At 36.2% G+C, this 25,972-nt stretch overlaps 1 protein-coding gene across 3 annotated transcripts in view; it reads right to left on the bottom strand.

The window, feature by feature from the left end:
* The window catches only part of PIBF1 (progesterone immunomodulatory binding factor 1), a 231,186-nt gene that overhangs the window by 86,149 nt on the left and 119,065 nt on the right, over positions 1-25,972 (bottom strand). For all 3 annotated transcript variants that reach the window (XM_027557667.1, XM_027557670.1, XM_027557669.1), the window contains exons 11-13: positions 15,913-16,078; positions 10,101-10,251; positions 795-885 (exon numbers count right to left, since the gene is read on the bottom strand). In XM_027557667.1, coding sequence (XP_027413468.1) covers positions 795-885; positions 10,101-10,251; positions 15,913-16,078 — 408 coding nt within the window. The remainder of the gene's footprint in view (positions 1-794; positions 886-10,100; positions 10,252-15,912; positions 16,079-25,972) is intronic.

The following is a 25,972-nucleotide window of genomic DNA, read 5'->3' as shown; positions in this document are numbered from 1 at the left end:
ATGGGACTCTTTTTGCAAAGCAGGATGAATTTAGGTGGGAGAAAGGAGTTAGGTCAACTAGAAAACCAATTAATATAGGTACAATTTTCTCTTGGTATACTTTAAACAAATAGTATTTCACAAAATAACTAGTGGATCTTCCAAAAATTTTCTTGGTCTTCATAAAGTCTTTTATATTTTCAGTCACAATATATCTGCTGGGCTTTCCTGATGGCTCAGCAGTAAAAGAATCTTCCTACAATGTAGGAATCATAGGAGCCACGGTTTTGATCCCTGGGTCAGGAAGATCCCCTGGAGGAGGAAATGGCAACTCATTTCAGTATTCCTGCCTGGAAAATCCCATGGAAAGAGAATCCTGGTGGGCTATAGTCAATGGGGTTACAGAGAGTCAGACTCAACTGAGTGACGAGTGCATATATGCTAGCTCTTTATCTCTCTCTCAATCTTTTTTCTCTCTCTTTCAAGTATAAGTCAAGGAATGTACGTGGGCGAATATGAAACAAGGGAAGAAAGGAGACACAATTCATTAATTTTAACCTGAAAAAATTTAAATGTTGCCATTATCATTGAATCCAATTCGAGGAAATTCTAATGTACACTTACAGTCTACTTAAAAATACACGAAAGGCATGATTATTACTTACTATGCTTTGTTTCATGAGCAATGTAATATTTATGCGTAAGAAGAAATACAGTAACTTTATTTTGTCACTCCACTTAGTACATTATCAAAAAGCAGAATGTAATTACATTTAGCTTGACTAGATAAGTAAACAAATATATATTGATCGTACCTTTGCTTTAGTCGTCTTTTGGCTGTTGTGGGAACATTAGCACCATAGCCATAGGAAAAAAGAACCCTTTCGGCTTCAACTTCATCGTCAACTGGAAAATAATAAGCGTACACTGTGAAATTCTTTCTTCTTAAAAAGCATGGCAGAAGTGAAAATAAAAGAGGTCATAATAATGAATTAGTGAACATAACACTTATATACATAATCTCAAACAGGCCATTTGTAAGTAGCAGTGTATTTCATAAAGTGTATGCTTGCTTGGAGTTGTCCCATCTATTGCTTCAAAGTGTAAGGGTCTGCATCATATGACACATTACGTTGTCTTGTTATAAAACATAATAATACAGACTGTTTATTCTGATATTCAAAGGCTTTTTGCGTGAAATGTTTGTTACATAATTATGAAAAAGTAAAGATAACCTCAATCTCATCATTTCTCTTCTTGATAAAAGAAATGACTATTTTTAATTAGAAAAGATGTTCATTAAAAAAGTTATCTAACTTGTTATCAAGTTATCCTAACTTGCAATAATGAAATTATGCATTTAAGTAGAATTACTTAATTCTACTCTGTACTCTGTAAAGAAAATGTACAGTTTAAGAACCTATTGATGACTTTTTTTTTAATTACAAAAAATTTAGCAACATTTACTTCTAAATTTTGTTATTGTCACACACTCCCCAAAAGAAATTTTAACCAATAGGTTAACATTTTATGAGTAAAAAGTTTAAATGCAATGACAATTTTACTGGAAGCTGAGATGAAAAAACATTTAATCAAAGGCCATAAAAACTAAAGGTTTATAGCTCAATTTAAAGCAGTCAATGACATATAACAATTTTTATAACATTATTCATTGATAACCATTATTTTAATGTAAAAAAGAGAAACCTACTTTCAGAAGTGTTTCAAGTTTAAAACAAAGCCACAAATTTTACATTAGTAAGGAAGTTACTTGCAGGCCTATCACTGTAATATGCCCTTTTTTGTTGTTTGATCCTGCTGTGGTACAGTAAATATTTATTTACAAACGCTATTTGTAAGCGTTTTCCTTCAATTTTGACTCTATTTTTCACACTGAACCAAGACCAGTTTTCAGAGGTCGGATTGTTAATTATGAGGGACATGTGGAAGCGAGAGATGCTTGGTGCCATGACCAGTTGTATTATCAGCTATCGCTGCTCAGATCCAAGTTGACTTCCCTTCATCTCTATCAGAGCTACAGCTGGCATTAGATACCCGTCTGACTCTTGTCTGTCTTAGACAGTTCTAAGTTCAGAAGAGAGAGGAGTAAATTTAGCTAACATCTCAAAAACTCATCACATACTGATGGACAACTTAAATTCGAGTTTAATACTTACCTGATTAGTAACTTATGGTATAATTATTCTAGTGATGATTTAATAAAGAAGCAACATGCTATACAACACGGTAAATGGTACTGAAGACATATGAATGTGTCTTAGAAGCACAACTAATATCTGAGTACTACCAATTTTCCCATGCTAGAGGCATAAAGAAGGTATGGGGAGAATGACATTTACAGAGAAGTTGCAGGAAGGAACCATAACGCGTAAAGGCACAGACTTGAGAAGTTTTAGTATTAATAATTGTAAGGAAAGTGACTACAGTTAGTCTGAAGAACAATGGTAGTAGTCTTGTTTGCTAGGCTAAAGAGTCTGGATTTTATTCTATAGATAACAAGATAACAAAAAGTTAAGAGTGATTAAAACAGGTAATGACATGACCAATAGATTTTTGTTAACTCTGATTTTATATAGGAAAAAAATTCCAGTAATGAGAAAACAACTCCTCACAAGTTATAGGTACTATTATTAACTGGATTTAGGGAAGGAATGAAAAATAGAATTCCATACAGACCTGTGGAATGACTAGCCTACAGACACTAACTGAAATTGTGGAAAGGGATAAGATTATCCAGAAAATAGGTAAGTAAGAGTTAAAGAGGATGAGGGGAAAAAATCCCCAGGAACTAGAAACAGTTAGATAGAAGAAGAGATAATAAAAATGATGGAGAAGAAACAATCAAAAGTGATGATTTAAGAAGCAAGAGAAGAGTTTTGAAAAATGTGACAAATGCTGAGCAAGAGGTTACAAATAGAAGGAGGATGGAGAAGAGGTCCCTCAATTGACAGAAATCTGATATTTACAAAAAATTTATTTACTTTCTGGACAATACCTGTACTTTTAACAACTTGATGAGATCTTTGAAAACAAAACTCCTCAAATACTTAATATTATGTGCGGGCTTAGTTGCTTCAGTTGTGTCTGACTCTCTGTGACCCTATGGACCATGGCCTGCCAGGCTCCTCTGTCCATGGTATTCTCCAGGCAAGTTACTGGAGTGGGTTGCCATTTCCTTTTCCAACGTAATATTTCACTTAATTACAAAAAGCAATTCAAGCGTAAACAGGATACTGCAATTTGCCATGGTTTGTTATTGTTCAGTCATATCTGACTCCGACCCCATGGACTGAAGCACACCTGGCTTCTTGGTCCTTTACCATCTCCTGGAGTTTGCTCAAACTCACATGCATAGTCGATGACACCATCCAACCATTTCATCTTCTGTTGTCCCCTTCTCCTCCTTCCCTCAATCTTTCCCAGCATCAGTCTTTTCCAGTGAGTCAGCTCTTCGCATCAGGTGTCCAAAGTATTGGAGTTTCAGCTTCAACATCAGTCCTTCCAATGAATATTCAGGGCTGATTTCCTTTAGGATTGACTGGGTTGATCTCTTTGCTGTCCAAGTGACTCTCAAGAGTCTTCTCTAGCACCACAATTTGAAAGCTTCAATTTTTCAGTGCTCAGCCTTCTTTATGGCCCAATTCTAACATCCAAACATGACTACTGGAAAAACCATACATATGTATGGACTTTGGTCAGCAAAGTGATGTTTCTGCTTTTTAATACACTGTCTGAAGCTCCAATCTGTGGCCACCTGATGTGAACAGCTAAATCATTGGAAAAGACCCTGATGCTGGGAAAGACTGAGGCAGAAGGAGAAGAGGGTGACAGAGGATGAGATGGTTGGATGGCATCACCAATTCAATGGACAGAAACTTGGGCAAACCTTGGGAGATGGGAGGGACAGCGAAACCTGGCATGCTGCAGTCCATGGGGTCACAAAGAGTTGGCCATGACTTGGCAACTGAACAACAACAACAACTAGGTTTGTCAGAGCTTTTCTTCCAAGGATCACGCGTCTTTTAGTTTCAGAGCTACAGTCACCGTCTGCAGTGATTTTGGAGCCAAAGAAAATAAACTGTCACTGTTTCCATTTTTTCCCCCATCTATTTGCCATGAAGGGATGGGAATGTACGCCATGATCTTACTTTTTTGAATGTTGAGTTTTAAGCCAGCTTTTTCACTCCTCTTGTACCTTGATTAAGGAGGCTCTTTAGTTCCTCTTCACTTTCTGCCATGAAGGTGGTATCTGCATATCTGAGGTTGTTGATATTTCTCCCAGCAATCTTGATTCCATCTAGTGCTTCACCCAGCCCAGCATTTTGCATGATGTACATTCTACATATAAGTTAAATAAGCAGGCTATACAGCTTTGACAAAGATGTACTCCTTTCTCAATTGACAAATACTCCATTTGACAAATACTCTTTTCTCAATTATGAACCAGTCCACTGTTCCATGTCTGGTCCTAAGTGTTGCTTCTTGACCTGCGTACAGGTTTCTCAGGTGGTGATACCCATCTCTTTGGGAATTTTCCATTTAGTTGTGATCCACAGTCAAAGGCTTTAGCGTGGTCAATGAAGCGGAAGTAAATGTTTTTCTAAGATCCAGAGTATGCTGGCAATTTGATCTAGGTTCCTCTCCCTTTTCTAAATCTAGCCTGTACATCTGGATGTTCTTGGTTCATGTACTACTGAAGCCTAGCTTGAAGGATTTTGAGCATTACCTTGCTAGCCTGTGAAATGAGCACAACTGCACAGTAGTCTGAACATTTTTTGGCATTGCCTTTCTTTGGGATTGGAATGAAAACTGATCTTTTCCAGTCCTGTGGCCACTGCCGAGTTTTCCAAATTTCCTGGCATATTGAGTGTAGCACTTTAAAAGCATTATCTTTTAGGATCTGAAATAGCTCAGATGGAATTCCATAACTTCCATTAGCTGTTTGTAGTGAGGCTTTCTAAAGCCCACTTGACTTCACACTCCAGGATGTCTCGCTTGAAATCTGTGACCACACCATCATCGTGATTATCTGGGTTGTTGAGACTTTTTCTTGTCATGGTTACACCTTAATAAATAAAGCCTAAGCATCTTTGTGTCTGCTGAAATGAGACGAATTAGATGACAATCCTTTGAGTACTGTACACACTATGGTACTAAAAAAGAATGTTTTGCCCTTACATCTCACAAATTTCATTTTTCAGTAAGTATTCATTAAACAAGGATAGGAATATTCTAATTTCCAGTGTAAATGGATAGAAAAGAACCTAGTTTACTGGTCTTCCACGTACAAATAAATCTAGTTTAACAAACATATGGTTTATACAATGTCACAGCAAGAAGATTAATTTCCAAATCTTTTCTAAAAAATTTTATTAAGAAAATATTTTACATATATGAAAAACCTGAAAGAAATATACACATATATCCAGCATCTGGCATCCAAATTATACATCGTACTATATTTACTTCTCACACATCTGTCCATCACTGTATTCATCCATGTTGTTGTTGTTGTGTTAGTCGCTCAGTCGTGTTCGACTCTTGGTGACCCCATGGACTGTAGCTTGCCAGGCTCCTCTGTCCATGAGATTCTCCAGGCAAGGATACTGGAGTGGGTTGCCATTCCCTTCTCCAGAGGATCTTCCCAACCCAGGGATCAAACCTAGGTTTCCTGCACTGCAGGCCGATTCTTAACCATCTGAGCTACCAATGCTGTGCATTCGTGAATCTTATTTGTTGATGCATTTCAAAAGAAGCTGCAGTACTGAGCCTTCACTCCAAACAGTTCAATGAGTAAATTATCAACTATAGTTCAATAATATCTACAGTTCTTTTTTAAAAATAAAATTTACATATGGTGAAAGGTACAAATCTTAAGTCTACCTACCATTCATTGCATTTTGAGAAATATATACAGTTGACCCTTGAACAACAAGGGTTTGAACTGCTTGGGTCACACTCATACATGAATATTTTTCAATAAATACACTGGAAAAATTTTTTTGCGATTTGAAACAATTTGAAAAAACTTGCAGGTGAACCATGTAGCCTTAAAATATCAAAAAAAGCTAAGAATAAGGTAAGTCATGAATACATAAAGTATATGTAGATGCTAGTCTATCCTTATATAGGCATAGGTAATATTAACAAAATTAATAATGTGTTAGTTTTCTTATTGTTTTATAACCTTGCTGTCAAACAATTATATTACTGTACTGTATGTCTCTCTCTTATAACTGAAGAAACTGCATATTAGTGTATCATCACAGGTAAGTAGCTTTTTAAAAGGTTTAACAATGTTTTCAATACTGTAATGTAAATATGACTGTAATGCTGTATGTCACAAAAATTTTATAGTGATTCATTCCTTAGTGTATAGGCTAGGCTACCCTGAAACAGTCATATCAGTTACACTGGGCTGTGATAAAGCGATATTGCTGCTTCTTTTTTTATCCATGCATGAATTTTTATACCTGTAAATAAATGTGAATTTTTTCCTTCACATTATCTTTTCATTTTTTTAATAATATGAATTTTTTACTGACATATAGTTGATTTACAATGTTGTGTTTGTGATGTATAGCAAAGTGAATATATATATTCCTTTTTATATTCTTTTCCATTATGGTTTATTGGTACAAATACAGTTGCCTGTGCTAGAAAGTAGGTTTATCTATTTAGTTTATCTACTTTTCATATACTAGTTTGTATTTCCTAATCCCAAACTCCTCTAATTGGTTTTCTCCTACCGCCTTCTTCCCCTTTGGTAACCACAGGTTTGTTTGCTATGTTTGTGAGTTTATTTCTGTTTTGTAACTACGTTCATTTGTGCCATACTTTAGAGTCTACAAATAAATGACATTATTATGATATTTGTCTTTCTTTTTCTGACTTACTTCACTTAGTATGATAACCTCTAGGTCCATCTATCTTTTCATTTTGGATATCTAGTATTGAAGTGAAGTGAAGTGAAGTCGCTCAGTTGTGTCCGACTCTTTGCGACCCCATGGACTGTAGCCTACCAGGCTCCTCCCTCCATGGGATTCTCCAGGCAAGAGTACTGGAGTGGGTTGCCATTTCCTTCTCCAGGGGATCTTCCCAACCCAGGGATCGAACCCGGGTCTCCCTCATTCCAGGCAGACGCTTTAACCTCTGAGCCACCAGGGAAGCCCCGGATATCTAGTATTAGCAATACATATAACATCTACAGTGGTTTGTATCATTTAAAACAATATTGATGTAGGTGCATGCATGCTAAGTCGCTTCAGTTGTGTCCAACTCTTTGCAACCCCCACAACTGTAGCCTGCCAGGCTCCTCTGTTCACGGAATTCTTCAGGCAAGAATACTGGAGTAGGTTACCATTCCCTTCTCTAGGGGATCTTCCTAACACAGGGATCGAACCCGTGTCTCTTATGTCTCACTGCATTGGCAGGTAGGTTCTTTACTGCTAGCACCGTATGGGAAGACGATGTAAACCTACAGTGAAGTACTGTAAATATATTTTTTCTTATGACTTTCTTAACATTTTCTGTGGATCTTCAAATCTCTCTCTAACTTCTGTTTTCATCATCACATAACTTTCTTACAAGGACCCTTGAGATAGGCCCATCTGGATAATCTTATGTCAAGACTTTTGTGAATATTTTCTCCGAGTCATTTTCTTAATATGGATACCATTGCTTTGTCAGATATAAGACTATGATTATTTCTCCTACTTTGCAAGTTAGTTCGTTTTAAAAAAATGTCTTCTAAAAGAGCAGAGGTTTTTAATATTGATGAAATCAACTTAGTAAAGCTTTATTTTATTATAGTTCCTTTCAAGAACCTATCTAGGAAATTTTGAGCTGCATCAAGTTGCAAAAACAATCATGTTTTCCACTAAAGATTTATAGTTTTACTTATTACTTGCAAGTTTCATCTTAAGTTAGTATTAGAGTATGGTATGAAATAAGGTTGAGGTTCACTTTCAAAAATATGTCCAATTTTTTTAGCACCATGTATGGAACTTTCCTTTCTCCAGTTGAATGGTTTGCTGTCTTTATTAATAATCAGACAAGTGTGGGTCTATTTCTTAGTTCTCTATTTTATTTTATTGCTGTATCTGTCTTTACGCCAGTAGTATAGTAGCTTGACACAATAGCTTTATATTAAGTTTTGAAGTCAGTCTGTGTACGTCTTCCAATTGTGTTCCTCCCCCCGACCCGCTCACATTATTTGGGTTGTTCCAGTGTGCATATGCTCTTTGTCTTTGGGAAAGTAACTAAGAATGAAATTGCTGGATAACTGGATAGGTTGTTTGGTTTTATAAGAAAGTCTTCCTCACAAACATTGAGAATAGTCAGTCTTGCTAATTTCAGGCATTCTGGTAGGTGTGTCATGCTATTATTAAAAGTAGACTTTGAATTTTCACATAAATGGAATACTAAAATGTTAAAAAAGGAACTGTGATTGGAACAACACTGAATTAACAGAATTCATGATTTTATCTTTGGATATTTTAGAGAGTCTTCTTTAATTTTTCCTAGCAATGATTTGTATTTTGTACTGTTAAATTTATTCCTATATATTTTGTGTTTTTTGATACTATTGTAAAGGAAACTGCTTTTTAAATTTCGATTTCCAATTGTTTGCTTCTAGTATATTTTCATGTAATTATCATAGCCTGTTAAATTTACTTATCAGTGTCAGTGATCGCTTTGTAATCTGAAAATATAGTCTTTCTCTTCTTTTCTGATCTTCGTAAATTTTTTCCTATCCTCCATTAGTACACTGGCTAGGAGCTCAAATATGTTTGATAGAAGTTATGAAAAGTTCTTGCCTGGTTCTAGAAGGCAATCCTTCTAGAAATCCTTGCCTGGTTCTCTCCCTTAAAGGGAAAGCAATTGATATTTCATCATTAGTTATATTAGCTATATATTTTTTATAGGTCTCTCTTATCAGATTGAGGAAGTTTTCTTTCATTACTAATTTATTTAAACAGAGGGACATCTGCAAAGTTACAGAGATAAAAAAGAATATAGAACTTTCAAAATAAAGTGATATGATAAGAATAGCAAGGCATGAAAAAGTACAAAGATAAATGAGTCTAATCATAAAAAGACATGCTAAGGAATTTGACCTTAGGCTGATTTATGTTTATAGGGGCATTAAAGCAGGTATATGGTATAGTCAAATCTATATTTTATAGAGGTTACTCAGATGCCATGAAGAAACAGGATAAATTTGGAAACTACTGCAGTTATCACTGACCTTGGAAATTAAAAAAAGGCAATGACAGAAATGAAAAAAAGTTTTTCTTAAATTGGGCTACCAACATAATACAGTCTTCATAAGAAAAGTTACCCCAGATAGAGTCAATCTCAACTTCAGCTGAAGATTAAACCCACTTTTATAAGAATGACACTATCGTTTCTGACTTTTGAATAGAAATAATGTACTGTAGCAAACATTTCAGGCAATGGTGAAATGTTAACTTGAAATATTCTCTTGGAGTCAAGGACAACACAGGAAGATGGCAAATAAGAGGGGAATAAAGAAGTAGAAATTAAAGGTCAAAGTCTGTAACACAGGGTGTGCAATGAATTTCTATCTGTCCTTCAAGACTCATTCAAATGTTATCTCCCCTCTTTGGGATTCCTCACCTCCAACAAGGAATTAACTCACGATCTCTTCTGTACTTACCAAGATCTGCCTCTCTTTTGCTAACAGCACTTTAATTATCTGTTGACATGTTTGTCTCTCCCAGCAGAATAGACTAGGAATACCTATAAGCAAGAATTATTGCATGAACTCTACACCCCAGATCCTGGCATATGTAATCACTTTATTGCTGGATGAGTGAAATGAAATAGTAAAACAAATAAATAAATGAAAAGATAGATAAAATCTATCATAGTTAGACAAATATATATTTTTTGCTCTCAAACTACTAGAATTAAGGTTAACTGAATTTTAAAATACAAAGTCTTCTTTCAAAGAAAGTCACAAGTAATATTTTAAAGAAATATAGCAAAGCAGTTTTAGAAACAGTATCAGGCTCCTTGTGCTGTCAGAAGAAACGGCTGTGTGTGTGTTGGGGGTGTGTGTGGGGGAGACTTACTTTCTGCAGTTTGCATTATTATTTCGTCAAGCTCTTTTTCCAGTTTCTCATAAGTGTCTAGCCTTGCCCTATGGTCAGAGTTCTGTGCTTGAAGTTCAGTAATGCGTTTTTCAGAAGAGGCTTGGAGACTATAAAATTCTTTAGTTAAAACCTAGGAGTGGAAAAAAAAATGGCGAAGGCAGAATTAAATAGGTTGGCAGTTAAGATGAAAACATGAAGCAAAAAATATTTTTTAATGATTTAGATATGAAGAGAAAGCTCAATGAAGATGACCAAAGAGGTAAAATACATTCGTTCCTATGGAAAATAATTTGTTTTGAACTGAAAATTATGAAGCACCTTTTTATATAAATTGAAAAAAATGTAAAACTTAGCAATAGTTGTAGGAGTAACATTGGCATTTGCTTGTTAGAATTCAAAAAATGCAATAATGCTATACTCCTCACCTAGGTGGAGATTATTTATCTAGTGATCACAGATATTTGAGAAAGACTTGCAAAGCTGTGTGTAAAAATTACATACTCGTAATGAGTCCTTCAGTTTTCTACCACAGACTGTTTCATTTACCCAGACCATGGTTTTAGTTAAGATTTTTGGTTTGCTGAACAATCATAAATTCAAAGCAGCAAATCAAAATGTAAATGTGAAGTGCTACTTGGAACAGTACCAGAAAATGCCTTTGTATAGAAAGAAAGGATAAAAAATTTATTAAAAAGACATATAAAAGACATGGAAATTGGAGTTATTTTAAGTAGAAGAAAAAAGCCTATGTTTTCCTATGGTAACTTACTGAAGAAATCATTAGGGTGACAATAATGAATTCACCAAGAAGGAGACATTTCTAGTGACAAAGGAATGCTTTAATGCTTACATTAAATTGCAACTATCTAGAAAGTTTACTTACTAGTACAGACTAAATTATGGGGTGGTATTATACTTACTTCTTAACACAGCATAAGGAATGCAGTACTTCCTGAGAAGCAGTTGAATATTATGGTAAGAATATGGTTTGAAGCCAGAAAGATTTGGATTTCAATCCTGGCTTTGACACTTACTCATTGTGATCGTAGGTAATTATTCTTTCTAGGCCTACCTGTGTGTTGTTGGAAGCATTAAATGAGAGGATAAAGTCACAGTGTTTAGCAGAGTGACTAGAATATAGTAAAAGTGCTGAAAAATGCTATTACCACTGCAGGAAATACAACTATGAGTACCCTGTATTAAACGGCTCATAAAGATGAGATGTACTGCTTTGCTGCTGCTGCTGCTAAGTCGCTTCAGTCGTGGCCGACTCTGTGTGACCCCATAGACGGCAGCCCACCAGGCTCTTCCGTCCCTGAGACTCTCCAGGCAAGAACACTGGAGTGGGTTGCCATTTCCTTCTCCAGATGTACTGCTTTAATTATCCTGAATTCTCTATTATTAAGCAATTTTGAAGAAAAGTTATTTTCTCTAATGACATAAAAGTTTACCTTAACAAATGTATGTGACTGCTTCCTGCAATAGGGAGAAAGAAGATATGGAAGATCTATTTACAGCTTTTAACAAGCAGAAATTTTGATTTAATTTAATCTATTTCCTCTCATTTTCCTAAATTATTTCCATCAAAACTCTCTCCCAACTCCAAATAAACTAATATTCACCCCCTACCCTCTAAATACATTCCTCCATCAAAACTCTCTCCCAACTCCAAATAAACTAATAATCATCCCCTACCCTCTAAATACATTCCTTTGGAAGATGGAGAAAGAGTAACACAAAAGTTATATCTGTAGGATGATTTCTAGTGTCCTTGATTGGATCAGAAAAAGAAAATTCCTGTTGTAGCATTAATTCTTGCTGGTTGGAAATGCTTTCTAGAGAATTTATTATAACAAAATCACTGCAAAGTGAAACAATCTGGGGATTTTAGAGAGTTCACTAAGTTGGGATGTAATTCATTAAGAATCTGGTTGCCGGTGACACATTAATGCCTTTGTCAGTAGAGAGGCTCAGTAAGGACAGTGTTAAATGGTGGTTCTCACAGCAGGGCTGATAACCTTTCATCTATACCTCACTTTCCCAACCAAAACTACGAAAGAAAAACTGCAGAAATGGATATATGAAGAGACAAAGAACTAAAATGCTGGAGACTACATATTTCATAAAATACTATTTTAAGAAGAGACTGAAAGGTAGTATTAAATTGAGAGATACAATTTAAAATTCTCGTTCATGACAGAAAGAAGAGAGGGCCAGAAACTTTTGATTTGGGGTACCTTTCAATACCTCTAGTACACCACAGTAGCGGATTCTCTTTTATCATGGATTTGTCTGAGTGGCTGATGTGAATAAATTTATTACAGTTTCTGAAAGCCACTGAAGAACATGATTATTGGACCTATGGAAGGCTATTACATTAAAGATTCTTTAGGGAAAAACCAATCTATGAACATGTGAGTTTAATCATGAATGCAAAAAATAGGTCAACTGCTTTTAAGAATCCTTATTAAATATCAAGCTCTCACAGTGGATATTTCCTTCCTTTAAATAACAGAATGATAATACACAGTTATATAAAATTATATATATAACATACATAAAATGAATGAAAACACAAAATCATAGGTCAATAATTGCTCTAAAAAGAGACAAAAATATAAAGTCAGTGTTTTTTTGTTTTTTAAAGTAAATTTTGCCATTTATTTACTTTCGGCTGTGCTAGGTCTTGTTGCTACACGAGGGCTTTCTCTGGTTGTGGTGAGTGGGGGCTACACCTAGTTGTCGTGTGTGGGCTTCTTATGGCGGTGGTTTCTTTTGTTGCAGAGCACAGGCTCTAGGTGCACGTGGACTCAGTAGCTGTGGAATGGGCTTAGCTACCCCAACAGAATGTGGGATCTTCCTGAACCAGGGAGCGGACTTGTGTTCTCTGCACTGGCAGGTGGATTCTTAACCACTTGAACCACCAAGAAAGTTCTAAAGCCAGTTTTTTGAAAGCTTTTGGAAACTGATAATTAAGGAAAAAAATAAAACAGACTGTCCCTAAGGCATAAATCAATGAGAATATTAGGTAAAAGCCATCAAAAAGTACATAATTATAGTAATCTTTACCCTTCACAACATTATTTCTCTCTGCTGCTGCTGCTGCTACTGCTAAGTCACTTCAGTCGTGTCCGACTCTGTGCGACCCCATAGATGGCAGCCCACCAGGCTCCCCCGTCCCTGGGATTCTCCAGGCAAGAACACTGGAGTGGGTTGCCATTTCCTTCTCCAATGCAGGAAAGTAAAAAGTGAAAGTGAAGTCGCTCAGTGGTGTCCGACTCTTAGCGACCCAATGGACTGCAGCCTACCAGGCTCCTCCATCCATGGGATTTTCCAGGCAAGAGTACTGGAGTGGGTTGCTGTTAAATTCATTATAAATGGGGCTTGCCTGGTAGCTCAACTGGTAAAGAATCTGCCTACAATGCAGGAGATGCAGTTCAATTCCTGGGTCGGGAAGACCCCCAGAGAAGATATAGGCTACTCACTCTAGTATTCTTGGGCTTTCCTGGTGGCTCAGATGGTAAAGAATCCATCTGCAACGTGGAAGACCTGGGTTCGATCCCTAGGTTGGGAAGATCCCCTGAGGGCATGGCAATCCACTCTAGTATTCTTGCCTGGAGAATCCCCATTGACAGAGGACCCTGGTGGGCTACGGCCCATGCGGTCGCAAGGAGTCAGAAACAACTGATTGACTAAGCATAGCACATCATCAAACCATTCATTCACTCATTAAATATTTATTGAGCATCCACTATGAGTGAAGTGCTATGTTAGGCACTGATGACAACAGTAAGTAAATAGTCCCTGTCCTCTCAAACATCCTAGTTTAACAGAGGAGAAACTGTAAAGAAATTCCCCTAACGCCTCAGTTTTATCAACCCAAGTTTTTACAATCATAGTATTTTTCACAAAGGTGTTTCTCCATGTAAGGCCTTTACACAAGAGAGCTCAATAATTACTAGTCACCTGCATCCACAGACTAAGTGGGTAGCTCTATGGAAAATTGGCTTTCATATTGCAAGTTGAAACCTTTAGGAGGTTATGAAATCAGTTTTGACTAAAACCAGCTAAAAACAATAAAATAGAATGGTTAAAACACCAGCACTGTGTGTTTTAAAGTATTGGTTAATGAAATGTTTGTTTCAGTACACAGAGAGGGCAAGTGGCTTTCTACTTTCCTAAATATAACCCCTCACTCCCCCCAAACACATCCGTAAGCACAGCCATCTGATGTGGAAAGAAAAAGAAATTGCTAGGAATTACAAAACTTAAACCATAAAAAATTTGCAGATGACGAATACCAAAGCAGAGCTAATCTAATCTAAAATGTGTGGGAGAGTCGCCTGTAGCAGATTGTGACTGCAGCAGTTTCCCAAAGAAGGTACCTGAAAAAGTTTTAAATGCAGAACACTGGTTTATTTAGAAGTAGGTATCATCTACAATTTTTACTCGTGTTTCTTTAAATATGTGCTATTTAATTCACATTGTCTTTATGTTTTTCCCTAAGGCTTTATTTTCTGTAAGACTCTTTGTTATTTTTGTTTTTTTAAACAAATATTTATTTATTTTGGTTGCCCTGGGTCTCAGGTGGGGCACGTGGGATCTTTGCTGCACCACGCAGATCTTTCACTGTGGTGCACGGACTCTCTACTTGTGGTGCATGGGTTCCAGCGCGCAAGGACTAGATAGCTGTGGTGTGTGGGCTTAGCTGCTCCGTGGTATGTGGTATCTTAGTTCTCCAACCAGGGATCTAACACCCGTCCCCCTTGAGCTCTGAGGTGGATTCTTAACCACTGGATGACCAGGGAAGTTCCTTTTGTTTTGTTAATCTTAATTTTACTTATCAGAGTACTTTTCTAAAATGTAGTCTCTGGAAGTTTATTGTAATGAATACTTACATCATTAATTAATCACCCTAATGATATTATTGCGTCTTTCATTCAGCATTTTAAAGAAGAATTTTCTTGATTCTAAAATATTGAAGAACATGATTGCACATAATCATACAATGTATGAATACACCAAAATTTATAATTTTAACATATTAATCAAAAACTGTTTAATTATCTATTGTTGGACATTTAAGACACTTCCAGTTTTTATGATAATAAATAATGCTGTGATACACACAAAAAACATAAAACCTTGCTTGTTCTCAACAAGCACCTCATTGTTCCTTTAACTAAAATTACTTGATCAATTTTTTAAGGACTTTAACACAAATAACCATATCATTCTCTAGAAGGGATGGTCCATTTTCTACTTGAATGAGATTTCCCATTTAAGGGGACTTCTGCCAACACTAAAAACAACAAACAGACCTATGGCAATTTGCATTTCTTTTCTTAGAGGCTGTCCATTACTTCTTTCCACCTTTTTATCTAAGAGGAAGATACATTCTCTTGATAAGAGATCTTTAAAAATTAAAGACACGGCTCCTTCTCATACATAACACAAATATTATTTATAAAGCTCAATATGAAATATGGACTTCCCTGGTGGTCCAGTGGTTAACAGTCTGCCTGCCAATGGAGGGGACACGGGTTCAATCCGTGGTCCAGGAAGATTGCACATGCCGTGGGGCAACTGTGCGCCAGGACTACTGAGCCCAACGTGCCACAATGGCCTCAGTTCGCCCCAACTAGAAGAAAGCCAGTGTGCAGCAACAGAGACCAAGCACAAACAAAATTAAATGAAAATCATTTTTTTAAAAAGCTGAATATAATATAGACCTTATGCTTACAGAGCTTACATTCTATGCTAATTTTAAAACAAAAGCTTGTATATGTACCTCTAATTTTTTCTGGTATTTTTCACATTCCAACTGACACTGTGTGAGATTTCTTGCAGTCTCCTCTTGTAGAAGTTGAGCACGCTCACTTTCAAAAGATTTTATTTTACTTTGATGGAGATATTCTGTTACTTTGCTTTCTGCACTAAGTTGTAGTTCTCTGTACCTGAAGAAAGAAAACAATTATGAAACAATAAAGAAATCTCAATTTATAGAAACATAAGCAGTACTTCTGCCTGTTCAATATCCCTATATTATTATTCAGTTAATAGCTTTTATTTATTCAGCAAAGCTTTTGTAAATAATTTAGATGGTCGTGTGTATGGAAATATGCTAAGTCTGGGGAAACAAAACATGTTGATTAAACTTCCTCTACTGCTCCCTTTATTTTCATTCTTCCCATTCCAAAATAGTTATTACCTATTATTATTATTTTGCAAGATAAGCATTTAAAATAAAAATGGTAAGAACAAGGTTCAGTTATTACTTAAAATGACTTAATTTCCATATATTTCATAGGCTTTCTTAAATCTATAGCATTGTTTCCAACCTTGCTATTTCATTCTAAGTCTAAATAATATTAAATGGAGAAGAATGGCATGAAATATATGCATTAACTTGCAATTCCTGAGACATATATAAAATAAATTTTAAGCTAGTAAATATAGATTTGATTTGTATAAGAAAACATAATGTACAAATTACAAAGGTAAATATATAACAATAAGCAGTCTATTACAACACAGATAAGAAACATTCTCTTCATTCCATAGGTATAACTAGTAATAAAAACATTTCCATTTAAGATATAAATCACTGCATATTATAGATCTGAAAATGCTTCAAGTTGACTATGTTCTAACAGAAAGCAAAACAAAGACATAGTATGCTTTTTCAGGGAGTTATTATGAACCCGGTATAATGCTAGATGTTCCTAAAATTCGATTTTTTCAAATATTTATTGAGCTAGTCACCATGCCAGGCAAATATGTATACAGTGGAAGACAATTTTTTTTCCCCCTTTAAAGAACTTATTTTGGGGGAGTTCCCTCATGGTCTAGTGGTTAGGATTTGGCATTTTCATTGCCAGGGCTGGTCTTCAGTCCCTGGTCCAGGAACTGAGACCCTGGCTGGGGAACTGGGTTCCCACAAGCTGCATGGTGTGCCAAAAAAAAAAAAAAAAAAGAACTTCGTTTTCTGGGGAAGAGATGCAAAATATGAAAATTCAATAGAACAAGATAAGTGCTTCAATAAGGTAAACCCTAGGTTTGATGTGTACATACAGGAAGAAGAATTAACTCAGTTTGTGTAGATGTGTGTTTGAGTACACAGCAGGAAGAAGTCCAAGGTGGAAGTGCTCTAGAAGTAGAAACAAGAGTACACGCAGGCCAGAGAAACAGAGTATAGTCTGTTTCATCCATGGCATCTCATTTAATCCCACAACTCTATTAGGTATTTTGCAGATGAGAAACCAGAGATTCAGAGATTAATTCATTTCTTCAAGAGGAAGAACTTCCTGGTAGATTTCAGAGGGGGTCTCAAGTCCAGCTATGTTTGACTTCACAGTAATGATCTTTCCACTGCTACATAAGAACCTTAGCTGATATTTCTGAAGTCAGTTAAACTTTCAAACGTGTTTTAAAGGAGGTCGCTTCACTCTTGTGACAACAACATTTAAAATATAATGAGAGAAGTACCTTATCACATATATGAAAGGTACTTGTAACCAGAATCTCTAAATCAAAATCAAAATCCCAGAAAATGGTTTTTTGTAGAAATTGACAAGCTGATTCTAAAGAAACATCTTCTGAAAATACTAAAAAAAAAATATATATATATAATGAGAGAAGACAGCATTAGATTCTTGCTACAGGCTACTTCACTCTTGGTACTCTCGAATCTTTCTTTATTTACAAGTATGTCACATTCAGAGTGGTGGAAGCTCCATTCAGGCCTATTGGTACACATCACTTAATACACATCAAGGCTTTAAGGTGAATGTCAGCTTGTGTGTTTAACTTTTTGGGAAGTCCAGGCATTAATTATATATATATAAAAGAACAGCTAGGTCATATGGTCACTCAGGTTTTAAGCTTTTTGAAGAGCTGCCAAACTGCTTTTCAGTGTGGTTGCACATTCTCACCAGCAATTACGAGGGTGGTAAATCCTCCATATTCTAATCAAAACTTACCACTGTCTCTTGGATTATAGCCATCATCATGGATGTGAAGCAGTAAAACAATTACTTTAGTCAAAAATATTAATTAAACAATTTACTGACATGAAAATGCCCTGAATTCCCTGGGGTAAGTTGTCTTATAAAACATAAATGTATAAAACATATGAAATCCATACCTATTTGTATGCTAAACTATGGGGCACACTAGACCTTATTATTGAAATAAATACGAAGTCATTTGGAATGTGATATTTATCTTTAAAAGAGTTTGTTCTGAAAAAATTAAAATGCAAAGTTTGCCTTTTTACGATCCAGGACATTGTGAGTAATTCTGAGGCCAACTTCAAACAGGAAATGAAAGACTTAGCTTTTAGATTACACCTGCTCTTCTTATTCATTATGTGGCATTTCAAAGTTTCTTTTAGCACTATTAATCTTCCCATTTTACTACACAGTTAAGTAAAAATTTGAGGATGTTAAGTTTAATAAAATGACACATGAACCAAATGCTAATTCTAAAGGACTCATCTATTCTCATGTCATTTACACAGTAAAGGAAAATCTGGCTCATACAAATCATTATGCCTTTGTAATAATAGTTATTATTTTAACTTAAGTTGAACTGTGAAAACCCTTTAGAAACATCAGCGCCGCAAAGGCAGTTACAGTGTGAGGAAGAGATGGCGACCAGGGTACAGGCTGACAATTCAGCTAACTTCCTCCTACTTGTTTTGCTAATATAACCTGTCACATTTTACGCTGTTGACTCAGTTTTCTCATCTTCTCCTCTTAATGTGAAACTTTTATTTGAATGAAGGCAATATTATTCATATGTTCGCAAGTTTATGTTCGACATTCTAATTCAGCATAGTAACCTTAAGAGGTCACATTTCTTACAAAGTTTATCAGCATCTCCAGCTACAGTCACCCCAGGTCCCTGGTTTGACTAGATTAGTCTTTACATTAGCTAGGTTTTTAGTTTGCGTAAGACTTACTCATAAATCACACTACTTTAAAAATAGTACTATAAAGACCTAGAATGAACTGTTTGCTCTTAAGGAATAGTCATTGCAACAGACTTTAAGCTGGACAAACAAGGAGAATTTCACCTGTGAAAAGGTGAAAATGAGCAATTAGACAGGGAACAACAGAGTTAACCCATAAGAAATTCTCTCAGCTACAGTGAATAAACTTCAAGCAGCACTGCATATTCTGCAATGCTGAGAAATAACTGCAGGAGAGACATCAACATAGAATTCTGTTCTGAGAAACAGGAGAGCTCATTTGAACAAAAGCACTAGATAAAACACTAAATAACAACAGATCTGCATAACAGTATTTACATCAGCAGTCTTTACATATATACTATGGTGAAAGTTTGCTCATTATACTCTCATGTATTAAGCCAAGCAATGTATGTTTACTCCCATCTCTATCAACAAGGTTATCATGGGTAAGACGGTCAAAAGTGAAAATGTTAGTCACTCGGTCGTGTCCAACTCTGCTCTCTGTCCATGGAATTCTCCAGGCAAGAATACTAGAGTGGGTAGACATTCCCTTCTCCAGGGGATTTTCCTGATCCAGGGATCAAACCCAGTCTTCCACATGGCAGGCAGATTCTTTACCGTCTGAGCCACCAGGGAGGCCCAAGAAAGTCAAAGACTGCTATAATTAGTAATCTAGTTTTTACTCCAATGAGTAACAGCAGCTGATCTTTGAATTTTTATCCACATAATGTTCATGGCTTCCCAAATATTAAAAGTGGATGTGGGACTTCTCTGGCAGTCAGTGGTTAAGACTTCGTGCTTCCAATGCGGGGGCATCGGTTCGGTCAGGGAACTAAGATCTCACATATCCAGTGGTAAGGTTCCTGTACTTACCAGGACCGATGGGTGGTCCTTCCATTAGGAAATCCTGAGAGCTGGTCCAATTTAGAAGTAAGGTAGTGAAGCAGCTGAGGCAAGGCACATACAAGGAAGACTGGTAAAAGAAGCTAAGCAAAGTCATAGGATTTCCAGTTACAGGCAAGTGTTCAGGGAGGGATTTTTAGTAGCTGGGCATCAGTTAGATCAAGTTTTGAGAGGAACTCTGGGTCAATACAGAGAAAATACTGGTGGGGTTTTAAGAATATATGGGAGCAGGAAGTCATGGTTGAACCACTAAATCCTCTGTGTGGGGAGGAGAAATTAATTCTAAACTGCACAAGCAAATGGAGCACAGACTGCTGATGAACTTCCTACGTGTGAAAAAACAAAAATAAAACCAAAAAAGAAAAGTGCTCAGAAACAGAGATGGGCCTGAAACTTCAGATAGGGATTACACTGTGGGAAACTGGATTAGACAGGGACAGAAGCTGTCATCTCTGATAACTGAGAATCAATTTTGTTTACACGGGTAGGACATCAATCTCATTTTACTCTGGTGTTTCAGGCCCCTCCTTCTTACTCTTTCAACAGGCTTCACTGAGTTGACATTCAGTTTCCTTTGAAGTATTCATTTTGGTTGAGCTGATAACTAATCTGTACCTTTACTTTCTGTGCCTGCTATGGGGATAAAACTCATTTTCATTCTGTTTAGAGAAAATTTTGGTTGTGCTTCTAGACCTGTTCTACTTGTATTACCAGCCCTGAACCACATGCTGAAAATGCTCTGGATGAGTCACTGACAGTTAACCAAACCTTCTGAATCATTCTGCTAATTAATTAAGAATTCAGGAAAAACACACACACACAAACCTGTTGATTTGGATTTTCTGCTTCTATGAACTGAGAAAAAGCTAATTATCTTAGGTTAAAGATACTAAGCCACTGATTTTTCAGTTATCCCTAAAGGTTTTCTTGCTCTCAATAGTATCTATCTGTATATCTATATTTATATATCTGTATCTAATCTTGTATTAACTAGTATTATTTGTTGTTGGTGTTCAGTCACTAAGTATTGTCTGACTCTTTGTCACCCTGTGGACTGCAGCATGCCAAGCTTGCTGTGCTTCACTATCTCCCAGAGTCTGTGCAAACTCATGCCCACTGAGTCACTGATGCCATCCAACCATCTTGTCCTCTGACGCCCCCTTCTCCTCCCGCCCTCAATCTTTCCCAGCATCAGGGTCTTTTTCGATGAGTTGACTCTTCATATCAGGTGAGCAAAGTATTGGAGCTTCAGCATCAGTCCTTCCAAGGATATGCATTTAAATATGTAGTATTATATCAATTACATATTTAAAACATGAGTATGGAGTAAGCTTTTAATTTTCTCTTTCAAATAGGCTGTTTTATATAGGGTTAACTTTCTATTAACCAGAATATTTCCTTTTGTGTGTGTGTGAGTGTGTGTGGGTGTGGGCAGGCCACATGGCATGCAGGATCTTAGTTCCCTGACCAGGGATTGAACCTATGCCCCTGCAATGGAAGCATGGCGTTTTAACCACTGGACCACCAGGCAAGTCCCAACCAGAATATTTCATTCCACAACATCTAATTCATTTAAAAATATTTATTGTGTATCTAAGTGTGGTCAGGTTCTATTAGGACACCAGAGAAGCACAAATTGCACTACTACTCTAAGGAACTCACATTATAATGATATGAGGAAGGCAAACAAATGTAAAGTGATATGGTAATAAATTATAATAATAATAATAGAGTAAGGGAAATACGGAGATGTCAGCGATGGTGTTACTTTAAAGGGGTTGGGCAGAGAAGGTGGTATTTGAGCAAAGATATGTATACCAGAGTTTACCAAAACCTGTATTTCAGAACTAAAGTAAGTGATTAATTAAAAAAAAATATATACTGACCATGCATCATATTCAAGACTTTAAAAGAATAAAGACTTTTTCTTTTTAAAGAAGAGATACAGTGTCAAACATATGAAGACAATAGAAGTCCTTCACAATGACTTGAAACTTGGTATCTTAAACCAGTAGTTAAAATTACCAACTCAAACCATACTAATGGATTTACTAGACAGTCTCAACTACACAAATTGTAAATAACACAAAGAGAATTAAATTTTTAACAAATGCACCAGTGACATGAGGATAAGTGCTACTACTTCATAGGGCTGGGAACTGACACTTATGTAAACGAACAATTTGATCACTGTTTAAGAAATACTTTGGATTTACTTTTATTCTGAGGTAATCTATAAGCCACATGAGAAATGTCTTCTTATCACTTATTCAAAATGGCTTTACAATTTTTGTGTTGATTATACAAATAATAGATTTATCATAGAATTTTAGCAAATATGGGAAACAGAAAAAAATGTCAATCATAAGCTTATGATGATAACTACTGTTTATATTTTCATACAGCTCTTTCTTCTCTGCACAAGTAAATATTTTCAAGGTTTTAATTTTTTATTTTTTTATTGAAGGATAATTGCTTTATAGAATTTTGTTGTTTGCTGTCAAACCTCAACATGAATCAGCCATCTGCTAAGTCACTTCAGTCATGTTCGACTCTGTGTGACCCCATAGACGGCAGCCTACCAGGCTCCCCCGTCCCTGGGATTTTCCAGGCGAGAACACTGGAGTGGGTTGTCATTTCCTTCTCCAATGCATGAATGTGAAAAGTGAAAGTGAAGTCGCTCAGTTGTGTCCCACCCTCAGCGACCCCATGGACTGCAGCCTACCAGGCTCTTCCGTCCATGGGATTTTCCAGGCAAGATTACTGGAGTAGGGTGCCATTGCCTTCTCCGGAATCAGCCATAGGTATACATATACCCCTCCCTTTTGAAACTCCCTCCCATCTCCCTCCCCATCCCACCCCTCTAGGTTGATACAGAGCCCCTGTTTGAGTTTCCTGATCCATACAGCAAATTCCCATTGGCTATCTATTTTACATATGGTAATGTAAGTTTCCATGTGACTCTTGCCATACGTCTCACCCTCTCCTCCAGTCTCCCCATGCCCATAAGTCTATTCTCTATGTCTGTTTCTCCATGGCTGCCCTGTAAATGAGTTCTTCAGTACCATTCATCCAGATTCCGTATTTTTGTGTTAGAATACGATATTTATCCTTCTAACTCATGTCACTCTATATAATAGGCTCTAGGTTTATCCACCTCATCAGAACTGATACAAATGTGTTCCTTTTTATGGCTGAGTAATATTTCATTGTGTGTATGTACCACTACTTCGTTACCCATACATCTGCCGATGGACATCTAGGTTGCTTCCATGTTCTAGCTATTGTAAAGAGTGCTGCAACAAACAATGGGATACATGTATCTTTTCCAATTTTGGTTTCCTCAGGGTATATGCCTAGGAGTTGGATTGCTGGTTCATATGGTGGCTTTATTCCTAGTTTTTTTTAAAAGAATCTCCATGCTGTCTTTCATAGTGGCTGTTATCAATTTACATTCCCACCAACAGTGTAAGAGCAGTCCCTTTTCTCCACACCATCTCCAGCATTTATTGTTGGTAGACTTTTTGATGATGGCCATTCTGACTGGTGTGAGGTGATATTTCATTGTACTTTTGATTTGCATTTCTCTAATAATGAGCGATGTTGAGCATCTTTTCATGTGTTTGTTAGCCATCTGTATGTCTTCTTTAGAGAAATGTCTGTTTAGGGATTTTTCTCACTTTTTGATTGGGTTGTTTGTTTTTCTGGCATTGAGTTGTATGAGCTGCTTGTATATTTTGGAAATTAATCCTTTATCATTTATTTCATTTGCTATTATTTCTCCCATTCTAAGGGTTGTCTTTTCAACTTGCTTATAGTTTCCTTTGCTATGCAAAAGCTTTTAAGTTTAATCAGGTCCCACTTGCTTACTTTTGTTTTTATTCCTGTTACTCTAGGAGATGGGTCATAGAGGATCTTGCTTTGATTTATGTCAGAGTGTTTTGCCTATGTTTTCCTCTAAGAGTTTTATAGTTTCTGGTGTTACATTTAGGTCTTTAATGCACCTTGAGTTTATCTTTGTGTATGGTGTTAGGAAGTGTTCTAATTTCATTCTTTTGCATGTAGCTGTCCAGTTTTCCCAGCACCATTTATTGAAGAGGCTGTCTTTGCCCTATTCTATATTCTTGCCTCCTTTGTCAAAATTAAGGTATCTGTAAGTGCATGGGTTTATTTCTGGGCTTTCTATCTTGTTCCATTGGTCTATACCAGGACCATACTGTCTTGACTGTAGCTTTGTAGTATAATCTGAAATCAGGAAGGTTGATTCTTCCAGCTCCATTCTTCTTTCTTAAGACTACTTTGGCTATTCGGGCCTTTTGTGTTTCCATATGAATTGTGAAATTTTTTGTTCTAGTTCTGTGAAAAATGCCATTGGTAACTTGATAGGGATTGCACTGAATCTGAATACTGTGTTTGGTAGTATAGTCATTTTCACAATATTGTTGTGAAAATGCCAGAAAAACACACAACCCAATCTAAAAGTGGGAAAAAAACCTAAACAGACATTTCTCCATTGTTCCTACCCAGGAACATGGAATATCTCTCCATCTATTTATGGCATCTTTGATTTCTTTCATTAGTGTCTTATAATTTTCTGTGTACAGTTCTTTTGTATCCTTAGGTAAGTTTATTCCTAGATATTTAATTCTTTTTGCTGCAATGGTGAATGGGATTGATTCCTTAATTTCTCTTTCTGATTTTTCATTGTGGGTATATACAAATGCAAATGATTTCTGTGTATTGATTTTGTATCCTGCAACATTGCTAAATTCACTGATTAGCTCTACTCATTTTTTGATACTATCTTTAGGGGTTTCTACGTACAGTATTGTGTCATCTGCAAACAGCAAGAGCTGTACTTCTTCTTTTCCGACCTGAATTCTTTCTGCTCTGACTGCTATAGCTAGGACTTCCAAAACTATGTTGAATAATAGTGGTGAAACTGGACATCCTTGTCTTGTTCCTGATCTTACGGGAAATGCTTTCAGTTTTTCATCATTGAGAATAATGTTTGCTGTAGTCTTATCATATATGGCTTTTACTATGTTGAGGTAGGCTATGCCCAGTTTTTGAAGAGTTTTCATCATAAATGGGTGCTGAATTTTGTCAAAGGCTTTTACTGCATCTACTGAGATTATCATATGGTTTTTGTCTTTCAATTTGTTAACATGGTGTATCACATTGATTGATTTGTGTATATGGAAGAATCCTTGCATTTCTAGAATAAACCTAACTTGATCATGGTGTATGAGCTTTTTGATGTGTTCCTGAATTCTGTTTGTTAAAATTTTGTTAAGGATTTTTGCATCTATGTTCATCAGTGATACTGGCCTGTAGTTTTCTTTTTTTGTGTTGTCTTTGTCTGGTTTTGGTATCAGGGTGATGGCAGCCTCATAGAATGAGTTTGGACGTATTCCTTCATCTGCAATTTTTTGAAAGAGTTTTAGAAGGATAGGCATTAGCTCTTCTCTAAATGTTTGATAAAATTCTTCTGTGAAGTCATCTGGTCCTGGGCTTTTGTTTTTTTCTGAGATTTCTGATCACAGCTTCAATTTCACTGCTTGTAATTGGGTTGTTCATAATTTCTATTTCTTATTGGTTCAGTCTTGGAAGATTGAACTTTTCTAAGAATCTGTCCATTTCTTCAGGTTATCCACTTTATTTCCATATAACTGTTCAGAAAAGTCTCTTAAATTCCTCTGCACTTCTGCATTGTCTTTTGTAACCTCTCCTTTTTATTTCTAATTTTGTTAATTTGATTCTTCTCTCTTTTTTTCTTGATGAATCTGGCTAAAGGTTTGTCAATTTTGCTTATCTTCTCAAAGAACCAGCTTTTCGTTTTATTAATCTTTACTCTTGTTTCCTTCATTTCTTTATTTCTGTTTGGATCTTTATGATTTCTTTCCTTCTACTAATTTTGGGGTTTTTTGTTCTTCTTTTTCCAGTTGTTTTAGGTGCAACATTAGATTGT

This window comes from Bos indicus x Bos taurus, chromosome 12, assembly GCF_003369695.1.
Source record: "Bos indicus x Bos taurus breed Angus x Brahman F1 hybrid chromosome 12, Bos_hybrid_MaternalHap_v2.0, whole genome shotgun sequence".
In the NCBI taxonomy this organism is placed as follows: Eukaryota; Metazoa; Chordata; class Mammalia; order Artiodactyla; family Bovidae; genus Bos; species Bos indicus x Bos taurus.
The sequence above is the reverse complement of the archived record's forward strand: the minus strand, read 5'-3'. Positions and strand labels throughout refer to the sequence as shown.